We start from the raw sequence: 14204 nt of genomic DNA on the forward strand, positions 1-14204 counted from the left end.
TTAGTGATTTTCTTTACTAGCAACCAAATAGTCTTGCTGAGTCAGCACTGCTTCTGAGCTAGAGACTGTAGGAAGAGGGGCAGAGAAACACAGGAAAGACAGTGTCACTCAATGGTAAGAGCCCAGACAAACAGGGTTCCAAGTCCTTGCTTTATCACTTGGTAGTTGTGTAAACTTGTGTCAGTTATTTAAACATCTTTAGTTACAATTTACTCATTTGGACAATACATATAAAAATATTAATCATGTAGGATTTTGAAATTCTGAGGATTAGAAACGATGTTTGTAAAGAGCCCAGCATAGTGTCTGACTCAATGATGCTATATCATTGCTAAAAGGTGTCATTTAATAGCCTTAAAATAATTGTTTTAAAATGATCTATTAACTAATAAATCAGATAGCTAAATTACATATATATTAGTCAATTGGCTCAAAACATTTAATATAATAACCAACTTGGAATTTAAAGCATGCAAATAAAACTAAGGTAAATGTTTGTAAAAATGAAAAAAGTTAAATGTACTTTACCTAATAAGAAACCCTAGAAGCCCAGGAGGAAAGGCTCTTGGTTTAGCACTGTTCTTCCCAATGTAGGTAGGGAGATTAAAGACTCTGCCATAAACTAGGCACCCACATGGGTTCACGCAGATAACCTAACAGAACATAATAGAGTCCCTGAAGAAAGCTCCATCTATTCTGTTAGGAATATATTTTGTGGTAGCCAGCATCTGGGTGTTCTCTCTCACTGAGGGGAAACAAAAAGCCACGGGCTACATTCCATTAAGCAAAAAGGAAGACGGTATCAATTTGCCATCAAGAGATTATAGAGGAATAGATTCCCATGATGCAGGGCTCAAACCCACAAACCGTGAGGTCATGACCTGAGCTGAAGTCGGATGCTTAACTGAGCCACCCAGCGCCCTTTAAATTCCCTTTTGATTTCCTTTTTGACCCAGTGATTGTTTAAGATTGTATTGTTTAATTTCCACATATTATGTGAGTTTTCCCATTTTCTTGTTTTTAATGATTTCTAGTTTCATTCCATTGTGGTCAGAAATGATACATGGTATAATTTTATCTTCTTAAATTTGTTAAGACTTGTTTTGTCAGTGATTCTGCGTGAGATTAGAGCACATGTTGGCCGCCTTCTTCTCCGCTGTTTAAGCCTTCAGCCTTGCTGCCATTGAATTGCCAAGATGTCGCTTTCTAATAAGCTGACTCTGGACAAGCTGAACGTGAAGGCGAAGTGGGTCATCATGAGAGTGGACTTCAACGTTCCAATGAAGAACAACCAGATAACAAACAACCAGAGAATCAAGGCTTCCATCCCAGGCATCAAATTCTGCTTGGACAATGGAGCTAAGTCAGTTGTTCTTATGAGCCATCTGGGCTGGCCTGATGGTGCCCCCACGCCTGACAAGTACTCTTTGGAGCCAGTTGCTGTAGAACTCAAATCTCTGCTTGGCAAGGATGTTTTATTCTTAAAGGACTGTGTGGGCCCAGAAGTGGAGAAAGCTTGTGCTGACCCAGCTGCTGGGTCTGTCATCCTGTTGGAGAGCCTCTGCTTTCATGTGGAGGAAGAGGGGAAGGGAAAAGATGCTTCTGGGAATAAGGTTAAAGCTGAGCCAGCCAAAATAGAATCCTTCCAAGCTTCACTTTCCAAGCTAGGAGATGTCTATGTCAATGATGCTTTCGGCACTGCTCACCGAACCCACAGCTCCATGGTGGGAGTCAATCTGCCACAAAAGGCTGGAGCTTTTCTTGATGAAGAAGGAGCTGAACTACTTTGCCAAGGCCTTGGAGATCCCAGAGCGACCCTTCCTGGCCATCCTGGGCAGAGCTAAAGTTGTAGACAAGATCCAGCTGATCAATAATATGCTGGACAAAGTCGATGAGATGATTATTGGTGGTGGAATAGCTTTTACCTTCTTCCTTAAGGTGCTCAACAACATGGAGATTGGCACTTCTCTGATGAAGAGGAAGCCAAGATCGTCAAAGATCTGATGTCCAAAGCTGAGAAGAATGGTGTGGAAATTACCTTGCCTGTTGACTTTGTCACTGCTGAAAAGTTTGATGAGAATGCCAAGACAGGGCAAGCCACTGTGGCCTCTGGCATAACTGCTGGCTAGATGGGCTTGGATTGTGGTCCTGAGAGCAGCAAGAAGTATGCTGAGGCAGTCGCTCGGGCTAAGCAGATTCTGTGGAATGGCCCTGTGGGCGTATTTGAATGGGAAGCTTTTGCCCAAGGAACCAAAGCCCTCATGGATGTGGTGGTGAAAGCCACTTCCAGGGGCTGCATCACCATCATAGGTGGTGGAGACACGGCCACTTGCTGTGCCAAATGGAACACAGAGGATAAAGTCAGCCATGTGAGCCCTGGGGGTGGTGCCAGTTTAGAGCTCCTGAAAGGTAAAATCCTTCCTGGGGTGGATGCTCTCAGCAGTGTTTAGTACTTTCCTGCCTTTTGGTTCCTGTGCACAGCCCCTAAGTCAACTTAGCACCTGTTGCATCTCTACTTGGCATTAGCTAAAATCTTCCCCCATGTCAAGATTCAGCTAGTGGCTAAGAGACGTAATGCCAGGAACCCTTAAAACAGTTGCACGGTATCTCAGCTCTTCTTTACCGCACCAAGATACCATCTGAATTTCTTAGTGACTAACCCGTTGTGCATTCTAGATTGCATATATTTATATTTTGCCTGTTAAAAGAAAATGAGCTGTGTTAGCTTCCCTGTTTGAAGTAGCTTATTCTGATTAGCTTTGGCGTTGTTTCACTGCTCAGCATGGAAATAAGATGAAATTCTAACTGTGGGTGGGTAGGGAGACAAAGTTGGTGATCTATTCAATAAATAATAAAAGTATCCATTGAAACTGGAAAAAAAAAAGACTTGTTTTGTCACCTAACACGTGACCCATCATGGAGAATGTTCCATGTGCACTTGAGAAGATTGTGTATTCTTCTGCTGTTGGGTGAAAAGTTCTGTGTATGTCTGTTGGGTCTATTTGGTTTCTAGTGTTGTTCAAGTCCCTTGTTTCTTTCAATCTTTCTGTCTGGGTGTTCTGCCCATTATTGAATGTAGGGTGTTGAAGTCTCCTACTATTATTGTTTATTGTCAATGTATACTTTCATATCTGTCAATATTTGTCTTACATATTTAGATATTCTGATATTGGATGCATATATTTTTACAACTGTTATATGTCCCTGTTAAACTGACCCTTTCATCATTATATAATGACCTTCTTTGTCTCTAAATACAGTTTTTGACCTAAAATCTACTTTACCAACCAGTTTCATACTTGAGTCTCTTGTGTTGCTGTTTAGTGTCCTTTCATATCTACTTGAACCCCCCCCCCCCACACTTTAAAAGCCAGAAGGAGCTCATACCAGTAGAATCCCTTTAGAAGGAAACTGTGGCCTAGGATACAAAAGAATTCATTTCAATTTATTCATCAAAGAAAAAGTGAACTAATTCTGTAATGTTGAATGTATCAAAAAGAAAAAAATCATTTTGAGGAGCTTAAATATGGTGCCCAGTATAAAGCAGTAGAGAAGCAGGTTGGAATCTGAAGGCAAATGGCCCTTTTGCCTGGATCAGCAGAGCACTAAACCACTACTACAATGGCTAACACCAAAACACCAGCGGTGGCTCTTTCATGTCCCCTACCTCTTCTCTGTACTCTAATGAGAGTGCTAAAGTTTGGGTGCTGGGAGCTCTCTTCAAGGACAGTGTGGTGATTACTAGAACCCTGTAGTAGTGAAGTGAGGTCCAGCATTCGGCCACACTCAAGTACCTTTGAGTAAGAAAGGAGCCAGTTCACTTCTTTTCCGCAGTACTTCCCTAGTGGGGAACAAGGGGAGAAATAGGTCTGGGCTCTACACAGGAGGCAAAGTCTTCAAAATGGCCTAAGGGCCATTGTGAGGCCTGGGGTGGTGTGATGGGTTGAATTGCATCCTGCCAAAAAGAGACCTTGAAGTCCCTAACCCAGTACCTCAGAATACGACCTTATTTGGAAATAGGGTCTTTTACAGAGACAATCAAATTCAAGTGAGGTCACAAAGGTGTGCCCTGATCCACCATGATTGCTAACCTTCTGAAAAGAGGAAATCTGGATACAGAGAGAAGACCGTGGGAAGACACACAGGGAGGAGATGGCCATGTGCCTGGAGTGATGTATCTACAAGCCAAAGAGCACCATGCAATGCTGGCAGAGGTAAGGAAGGACTCTCCCCTAGAGCTATCAGAGAGAACATGGCCTTGCCAACACCTTCACTTCAGACTTCTAGCCCCCAGAACTGTGAGGGAGTAAAGTTCTATTGCTTTAAGTCATCCAGTTTTTGGCATTTTGTTAGGGCAACCCCAGAAAACTAACACAGGTGGGGAAAGAGCACCTTTACTCCTGAAATGAGCCATAAGGCATACCACAGCTTCTGTGTCTCCCTACCCTGTGTTTGTCTGGCTCATCCATAGGCCGTAACATTTTTGTACTGTGCACAGCTTTCAGGATGACCTCACTCACTCTGGGCCCCTGGGAGATCCTGTTCTTGGTCCTCTTCTTACCTGTTCATAGAGTCCTCACATTATATCCATCGCCCAGAATACCATGTTGACTGATATTATGTGCCCCATGCTCCCTTTGGTAAAATTCTATGTCCGTACCTATCATTTTGTAAAGACAGGGGTTTCCTCAGGAAACGTTCTCCACCACTGCCAGCAAATGGAAATTTCTCCTTAGATCCTCCTGATGCACGGCTGCTTATGAAAGGAATTCTGGGCTAACAGGAGGGAGGAAGATGCTGCGAATGCAGATGTGGGGGGGAGGTTAATTCTACACAGTAAAGCTTTTGGAGGAAACTTCATCTCAAAGGGTTGGAGACTGGAAAGCACACATAGAGAAAAAAGATCCTCTTCTGTACCTACTAACCATAAAGAATGGCAGGCACCAAACCCAGCTTAATATCTTCCTCCCCCATACCAGGTCTTCTGGGATTTCTACCCTGAAAAATGGTATTGCGTTCTCCTGAACAGCCAGTCTCAGACGGAGCTGGGCTAAGGCGAGGCACGCGAACTGCCAAGGGCGTGAAATTTGAGGAGGGCCAAGGTCAGCCTTGGTGTTGAAACCCCACATCTAGTCCATCACCAAGTCCGATCCCATCTCCTTCCACATCATCTCCTAGAGGCTCCTCTGGGCACAGTGGGTGCTTGGAGCTCAAACTCCTTAGCATTCAAGTTTCTTCCTAGTGGTCTCAACCCAGCCTTTCAGCCTCACCTGGCACCACATCTTCAGCCCAAGCATCTTACAACCCATTTCAACTTGTCACTCACCATTCTCAGTGGATGCCATGTATTTCTGTGACTTAGCATCTTAGGTGATGTTCTCTCTTCGTACTGGGATGAACCACCTTCTCCATCTGGAAAACCCAGCCGCAAAGTTCACCTCCTCTGAGAATCCTTCTCTGTTGCTCTAGTCTTGTAAGCCAGCTCGTATTTCCTGCTGCCTTTTATTTAGTTAGTTTATTTAGTTTTCACATAGCCAACTCCCATCTCCCGCCATACTGGCCGTTGGCACAATGTCCAGTTGCCCTTATGGTGGTCACACCACTTTGTACACAAGGGTACCTCCATAAGTGCTTATGGAGCCCAAGCGTAAAACTGGTCAAAGGCAGCGTTTTGTAAGTTACTATTCCTTTTTTCTCCTACTACTTTTATTTTTCCCACTGCTACTATTTTCATCCACTTCTTCCTCATCATCTTTGACTTTTGATCTTAACAGTGAAATAAAATATGCAATTGGATTTTTATGAAAAGCAGCAAGCAATCCTTAGAAGATTTGTCTTGATGATGGCAGGAACTGTCATCTCTCTTACTCACAGCCCTCTTCTCTGTGCTTGGCACCCAGTAGGTCCTCAAGAAATAGTTAACAAAAGAGTGGCTTCCTAGCAAATATAATTATTGCATATTATTATAAGAAGTCTATAGAAGGACATATATATATATATATACCTATATATATATATATATCTGCTTAAGATATCTACATCAATCCCACAGAGTACAACATGAAGAGTATTTTCCAGTTTTTACTACTTTGTAGTGACTTCTATAAAGACCCCAAAGGAGCCATATACTAAGTTGAAGTTGGACCATGCAGTCCTGAAGACAGGAATAAAGTGAGCTCTTGGTCTCAGGCTTCCCAGCCTGTCCTCAGAAGATTCTAGCTCTTAGAACTTTTGCATTTTCTGGTAAGACCACAAGAAGAGAGGGAGAAGGTTTTACATTTAGTAACATTTATTTATGCATTCAGTATCAAGTACATAAGTGCAAATATCCAGAGTCCATAATTAGGTCCATTAGGAACTACAGAGAAAGTAATACAAATCGTAATAAAGTTAACATGCTGGTACTTTTTTTTACCATACATGTAAATCAGCCTGTCAGTCCCACACAACAAAAGTACTGCATGTTTTTTTTGGGGGGGGAGGGCAGGGAGGAGGGGTTATTCATTTATTTAATTATTTTAAGTTATACAAAACTGATTACCATAAGTACGGTCGACTGTTTTTATTTTTATGTTGTGTGTTGGAAAAACACTAAAACATCAGTCTACAATTCTATATATTGTTATTAAAGATTAATCCAACCAGCAACCCAAGGACATATAAGCGATTTCCACTACTGCATCAGTGCACTCGGCAGGAAGGGCCTAGCCACGGGGAACGTCAGAAGCTACAGAAGCATTGCAGAGAGGAGGAGGAGAACACCGAAGAAGACAAAATAAGCTGGGCTCTCACCATCATGCACTTTTTTTTTTTTTTTTAGCAACACAAAATTAAAACCACATCTAATACACTTTTCTCTATACTTTAGTGCTTGACACAAGTGACTCAAATATCCTAAGAGTACAGGAACAGCCTAAAAACAGCTGTTTTAAAGTTTGTCTCTAAGATTATGGTACTGGGGGGAGAAACAATCAATTTGCAGTAACATGTAAGAACAGAGTTGTTACCACTCCAGACATTCTGGTTTGTGTCCAGTCCCTGGTGGGATATCGATTTACTCAGCATGCCTTTTAGCGCCTGGGATTTTAGCCTGAATCCTAAAAAGACAATATCAAAAAACAGTAAGTCACAAGTGTTATTAATAAAATCATTTTGTGACTTCATCATGTGCTGTTGCCGTAATTAGCTAGCTGACCAAATAGGCTAATATTCCAAAAGATACTAAAGTATGTGAGTGTCTGTGAACACATTTCTATGCAACAATAGAGACCTATTTCTGTGCATCTACCTGAGACCCAGAAATGACTGGGACAGGCTCTATCCATCTAGTCCACATAGAGAAGGGAGTGGCACTGAGGTCTACTGCACCAGGTCTAGGACTTTCTCCACACTCCTCTTAACCAATCTCTAGGCAGTAATAGGATGACGGTGCTGATGGCGATGATCGTGCTGATGTCTAATATTTATTGTGTCTTACGTCCAATCCAAGTAAAAGTACTTTATAGACATTATCTCATTTAATCCCCAACAACCATATGAGTTAAGTATTTAACATTACTAATGTGCAGATAAGGAAACCAGCTCCGAGAGTCAAATAACATTTATGATGAACTCATGTAGCTAAAAATACCAGAAATGGACTCCAAGTAGTCTGATTCCAAAGATCGTGTTCTTAACTGTTTTACTAAAATGATGTCGGTTCTTCTGCTGGGAATTATTCTGACATGGGATCAGAATTTCAGAGGCGAAGGAGCCTTAGAGGTAAGACCCCCACCAAGAAATTTCCTTCAAGATTTAGTGTCAGGCAAAACAGGTTCTCTTCAAAAACTGCTGTTCCTTCCTTTCTGATAGCAAGACCGATCTAACTTACGTAGTTTCTCTTTTTGCTAGCTACCGAGAAGCTCAGATCCAAATCTGAATGAAGCTCAATTATAGAAACCACATTAGTCCTTACGGGTAATGTTTTCTTTCTATTTCTTTTCCCAGCCTTGATTTCCAATGTTAATTAACAATTACATTGCACATGTAGGTTCATACATCGTACATTCTTTGTCTTTTCTCCTTTCCACTTTAACAGGCCTAGACTCTTATCACCTTTTGTGAATTACCATAGTCTCCTAGCTGACCTGATTACGTTTCCACTCCCCTGTTCAGTTCTCCTCTCACTAGATTGTCACAGTATGCACATCTGTGTGCACATACGGTGCATATCACTCCCGCATAAAAACATCAGGGGCTGTCCATTTCCTGTTGGGCCAGAGTCACCATTCCTTACAGCGTTCAATACTTGACCTCAGCCTCTCTTTCTAGAGTCTTGGCAGTTGATCTTTCCACTCATTTAAGCTTTAGACACACTGGTGGACTCATTATTTCCTACATGACCCACATTTTCATGCTTCTCCCTTTGCTTACGTTATCTCTTCTTCCTGCAATGTCTTTCCCCTCATCACCCACATGATGAATGTTTACCCATCCTTCAAGGTTGCCATAGACTGAATATTTGTGTCCCCCACCCCAGCCCCCTGCCCCTTGCTCAAATTCATATGTTGAAATTAACCCGCATTGTGTTGGTATTAGGGGATGAGGCCTTTCAGAGGTAATGATTAGGTCATGAGGGTAGAACTTTCATGAGTAGGATTAGTGCCCTATAAAAGAAACCCCAGAGAGCTCCCTTCCACTTCCACCATGTGAGGACAGAGCAAGAAGTCTGTAACCTGAAAGAAGGCCCTAATTAGAGCCTGACCGTGCTGGCACTCTGATCTTGGACATCCAGCCTCCAGAATGGCGAGACATAAATTTCTGTTGTTTATAAGCCACCAAGTCTATGGTACTTAGTACAGTGGCCTGAACTAAGACAAAGGCCTTCATTTTAGTAAGGATTTAATGCCATTTCCATTACCCCTCCAGGTAGGAACAGTTATTTCCTTATCTCCCTGACCTTAACATTTTATACAACTCCATTGTAGTTCTTATATTGTCTTATACTTATTTATCTCTTTACAGTTTTATCTGCACAGAGAGGCTGAGAGCTCTACTAGAGTGGGGATCAGCTCATTCATCTTTTTACCCTCCGTGCCTGTTCCACGCAGTACCTGGGGCATAACAGGCATGTCTCTTTTTGGAGCCAACCAACCTATTGACCAAATAAAAAATTAATAGATGTGATTTGTTCAAGATCCCCCAACTAAGTATTGGATAACTTAGGACTAGAATGTCTAGCTTCTGATTTCTAAGCTCCTATTCTGGTGTTCTCCTTCCTATTCCGGTGTTGCTACAGTTCCCCAAAACACAGCTCTTAATTGCCAAAAAGTTACCTGGAGAGTTCATTAAAATACGGATTCCAGGTCCCCAATCCTAGAAATTCGAATTCTCTAGGTCTGTTTTAAGAATCTGGGAACTGGTGTCTTTGACAGTTTCCCAGGTTTTGGCAACCACTGACTTTAACACTATACCATGGGGCTATCCCTTAATACGAAATAATGAATACTTTATCCTCAGTTTGTTGATTTTCATGAGGTTTTAGTTGCATTTGGGTCCAAGGAGATAATTTCAGACATTTTGAAATGTGCCACAGATCTGATCTAGATCCAAATTCACCATGAATTTAGGAGGAAGAATTATGAGCAGTACACAATAAAACAAAACAAAAGAAAACAAGACAAAACGCTTCCTATAGTTTAGGAGAGAATCATAACTGATGATGCACAAATCAAATAGCAGAGGAACTTTAAAATGGTTGCTTTCTCTTATCTGTTGGTGTTGTTGATACATCATTGGCTGTCTAACATATTTCCCTCTAATTCTGACCACCACTGAGGTCTAGCCCCATGATCTTAAGATTAGGAGAGGGAGTTCAATCTCAACATAGTCTAGCCCTTTTGTGACATGTATTTCCAGTTGGAGCCTAGGTCAGCTTTTGATTAAAACAAAATCAGTAACAAAATGATAATATAAAAACTATCATTCCAGGTGGTTTAGACTGACATAAATTTACAAACACTAATTTATTTAAAAATTATGAAGAACTAAGTTTAATGTCCATACTAGCTGTGGATACTTATAACTGGAATCTTTATTTGCTAATATACAAAGGAACCATAACGTAGAGTCTGTTTAAAGGGCTCCTGGGTGGCTCGGTCTGTTGAGTGTCCGACTTCGGCTCAGGTCATGAACTTGCGGTTCGTGAATGGGCTCGCTGCTGTCAGTGCAGAGCCCACTTCAGATCCTCTGTTTCCCTCTCTCCACCCCTCCCCTGCTCAAGCTCTCTCCCTCTCTCAAAAATAAACATTAAAAAGAAGAAAAAATAAAAAGCAATGGTGTTAATTAAATAAGCAAACACACACCCTTGTTGAGTCAAAATGGTGTAACAGAAAATATAACAAATATTACAGATTTAAACATTTTTTCAAGTTGGAAAAATAATTTCAATGGTTTAAAAATCAGTGCTCTTTACAGTGAGTGTTGTATGTAAGCAATGAATCATGGGAATCTACCCCCAAAACCAAGAGCACACTGAGCACACTGTAGGTTAGCCGATTTGACGATAAATTATATTTAAAAAAATCAGTGCTCTTTATTGTTTGAAAGATTGAAAATGTATGTTAATTTGATGGTTTTTATTTCAATCAAACTGTTGTAAATTAATTTTAGTTTTCTGAATCAGGCTTCCTTCTTTCCTCCAACCCATCTTGTTCTTGGACATGAGCCAGTCTCCAGATAAAGCATAATATCATTCATTCATTAGAACTCATTCATCATCATACCTGAATTAAGCCACTGAAGTTTTACTTGATTAAGCATTTTAAAGTGTATAATTAATTTTCTGAAATCATATGATTGGGAAAGGTGTAAATGCCTGACTCCAGTAAGTGAATGATCATAAATGAACTTACTATTTTATTGTCCTTTTATTACCCATATCTAATCCACACAAATGCCTGCCTAAGATAGTCTCTCCTTTTGGGGCGCCTGGGTGGCTCAGTCGGTTAAGCGGCCGACTTCGGCTCAGGTCATGATCTTGCACTCCGTGAGTTCAAGCCCTGTGTCAGGCTCTGTGCTGACAGCTCAGAGCCTGTTTCAGATTCTGTGTCTCCCTCTCTCTGACCCTCCCCCATTCATGCTCTGTCTCTCTCTGTCTCAAAAATAAGTAAACGTAAAAAAAAAAATTAAAAAAAAGATAGTCTCTCTTTTTTAGGAACTGCACTGTGTAACTTACTTTGCCACAACAGCGTTTATGTGAGTCCTCACAAGTCCCAGATATTGGTCAATCTGTGCCTACAAAGAAGAAGAAATCATGAGCACATCCAAAGGTCACAAGGTCAAAATTTAAGGTGACTATCTGACATCACACAGGACTTACCTGGTGCTTAACATACACTACAGGTAGAGTAAACATTGAAACCACAGCTGGGATGAAAAACAAATACAGTATTAAAATTCTGAGAGTTATCAGTGAGAATAAGCTTTTAGATACATCTTTATATAATTATGTAATCTTATAGCATTATTTTATGGTAGCTAGCATTCTAGCTAAAAGATGGCAGGACTGGGGGCACCTGGGTGGCTCAGCTGGTTAAATGTCCGACTTCGGCTCATGTCATGATCTCATGGTTTGTGTGTTTGAGCCCCGTGTTGGGCTCTGTGCTGACAGCTCAGAGCCTGGATCCTGCTTCAGGTTCCGTGTCTCCCTCTCTCTGTCTTTCCCCCAGCACCTCCGGCTCTCTCTCTCTCCCTCTCAAAAAAATAAACATTAAAAAAAATTTAAAAAGATGGCAGGACAGTCCATAAGGAAAACAAAGGGATGTTGAGCCCTTTACAGATATTGAGCCATTATTCCCAGACTCATTCCAGGAATGAGGGATGGATTGTGCCTTCCCACAATGAAAATTAATTTCTATCCATAATTGCCTACTGCAAACAAATATATATTAGAAACCAAATAAAACCAATTGTGATTCAAGAGAAAAAATCCTTCAAACTAAGAGATTCATTATTAATGTATAATATACACTCTTAAATTGAACTATGATGGTCAGGGAAATGCCCTGTACTATGGTGTTGTTTCTAGGACTCTACCACAGCAAGCTCACAGCTAACAGCATAGGAAGCTTTATGCTCGTGGAGAGTGTGAAGGAAGACATAACATGCTCATCTGTCCTTACCCATGAGCAGCAGGGTCAGCCCGTTGAAAAGAGCGCCAACGTAAGTCAGGAGCCACATCAGGACTGCAAACTGAAGAATGGAATCTTTATCAGAGCTTCTAAAACCATTTGTGACAGATGAGCGTCTTATTTCACTGACTTTTTTTAGATTAAAAATGGAGGGAAAATACACCATTTCAATAAGAAATGTAAGCATTTAAAGTTCATCACAGAATTACTGAAAGAGAACCTAGCCTTTACTTCTCTTAGAACCTTTTGGACATCTTTGTCAGAAGATCTGAAGGACTCCATGAAATAATAAGGGAGGGGTCAGCAAACTATGGCCCTTGGCCTGTTTTTTTATGGGCCCATGAGTTAAGAATAAATTTCATATTTTTAAATGGTTGAAGAAAACCAAAGCAAGAACAACATTTTGTGATATGTAGAAATGATATGAAATGCAACTTTCGGTATTCATAAATAAAGTTTTATTGGCACACAGCCATAGCCATTCATTTATGCATCGTGTTTGGCAGCTTTCCTACTATGATGGCAAAGCTGAGTAGCTGTGACAGAGATTATGTGGCATGCAAAGCCTAACAGATTTACTATCTGGCCCTTTACAGATAAGGTTTGATGACCTCTGCTCTAGCCTGTATTTTTACATTACAAATACAAATAGAAACATCAACCTAAAAGCCCTTGGGTCAGTAATTGTCATCTCCCTGGTATCTCTCTTCAGTCATTACTTGGAAAGTAGTATTATTCCAGGAGAGCATCTTCCAAGGCCACATCATTCACTTTTCCTTCTGCCCTTCCTCAAACAGTTGTTGGGCAGCCCCGGCGACAAGACCCCTGCCCAGTGTACGTACAAAGCACTCTGGGAGCACAGGGAACTCACAACAACCTCGCTCAGGCCCTGCTGAATCATGCCCCGTTGACTTCAGTCTTACACATACACCACAGGGTGGGCTGAGCAGCTTGTTCAAAGAAACCTAGTAAGTTCAGTGAGAGTGCCAGGAATCACACACAGGTGCCAAGGTCCTCCATGCTTCCGAGGCTCAGTCTCACAGCACATACCAGGTAAGGACACAGGGACATCTCACCATTAGGAGTCCACAGAGTTTCTTTCAATGAAAAAAGCATATATATATATTTTCACATTTCCAAAACTAGAGTTTTTAAAGAGCTAATTTTAGGAAATTGGCCAAGGGACTGAAAACGATAAGAAGAAACAACCTGGTGTGTTGTGAAAAGTATAGAATTAGAAGTCATGTGACCCTCGGTTTGATCCCAGCCAGTGACTCGCTGGGCCACCTCAGGCAAGTGACTTAGCCTCTCTGAACCACAGTTGTGGCATCTGTAAAATGAGAGGATTGGACTGGATGCACTCCATGGTACCACACAGCTGGAGGTTTTCTCACTCTAAAATGTAATTAGCACTTGCTTCTTATTCCCCATTATGTGGTGGTTTACGTTATACCATTAGGGAAAACAAAACTCAAGATTGTCAAGTGAATGGCTTAAGCAACCGTACTTTTAAGGAATCCACCAGGTCCTGGACAAGGAAGAGCCTCCTCAGTTCTTTAAGTGTGTTGTTCACATAGAACTGCAGACAGTCTGTGTACTTCTGGATCTGCTCCTGAGAAAGGGTGATCTCGAGCTCCAAGTAGGTCCTGTCAACAAACCATCCACAGAGAGCTCCATCAGAGGTAACCATGAAACAGCTGAGTTTTCCTCCTCCCACTCTGAGGACAGCCAGGCCATCTCTGGGGGCTTTACGCCAGCCAGTGGGCTGCAGGGACCACACACACCCACTTCCAGTATACTGGAGAACCCGGGAATTATGGCCGTTAATGGTGTGCTATGACTGTTTCTGTGTCCCCAAGACAGCATGACAGTGTGAGCCGATGGTTCAGAGCAACTGGCTTGGACCAGGGAGAAGTCAGTCCAGAATCAGCTCATTCACTGAATTCTCCATAAATCCCTGGTCTGCCAGGTAGTTGTGAAAGTCCTCATTTCTTCTTGGCTGCATGGAGATGGTTTGTTTTTTTAAATAACAGA

At 41.6% G+C, this 14204-nt stretch overlaps 1 protein-coding gene and 1 pseudogene across 2 annotated transcripts in view; one reads left to right on the plus strand and one right to left on the minus strand.

Annotated features, from left to right (window-relative positions):
* The first annotated feature begins 1132 nt into the window (after positions 1-1132).
* On the plus strand, positions 1133-2870 carry LOC109268393 (phosphoglycerate kinase 1-like; annotated as a pseudogene).
* Positions 2871-6271: 3401 nt separating this feature from the next.
* RTN1 (reticulon 1) overlaps positions 6272-14204 on the minus strand; it is a 227166-nt gene continuing 219233 nt past the window's right edge. For both annotated transcript variants that reach the window (XM_019451653.2, XM_019451654.2), the window contains 5 exons: positions 13678-13816; positions 12162-12231; positions 11360-11406; positions 11216-11274; positions 6272-7097 (listed from right to left, as the gene is read on the minus strand). In XM_019451653.2, the coding sequence (XP_019307198.2) occupies positions 7055-7097; positions 11216-11274; positions 11360-11406; positions 12162-12231; positions 13678-13816 (358 nt within the window). In that variant the 3' untranslated portion in view covers positions 6272-7054. The remainder of the gene's footprint in view (positions 7098-11215; positions 11275-11359; positions 11407-12161; positions 12232-13677; positions 13817-14204) is intronic.

This window comes from Panthera pardus, unplaced genomic scaffold (genome assembly GCF_024362965.1).
Source record: "Panthera pardus isolate Hobbes unplaced genomic scaffold, ASM2436296v1 HiC_scaffold_24, whole genome shotgun sequence".
NCBI lineage: Eukaryota > Metazoa > Chordata > Mammalia > Carnivora > Felidae > Panthera > Panthera pardus.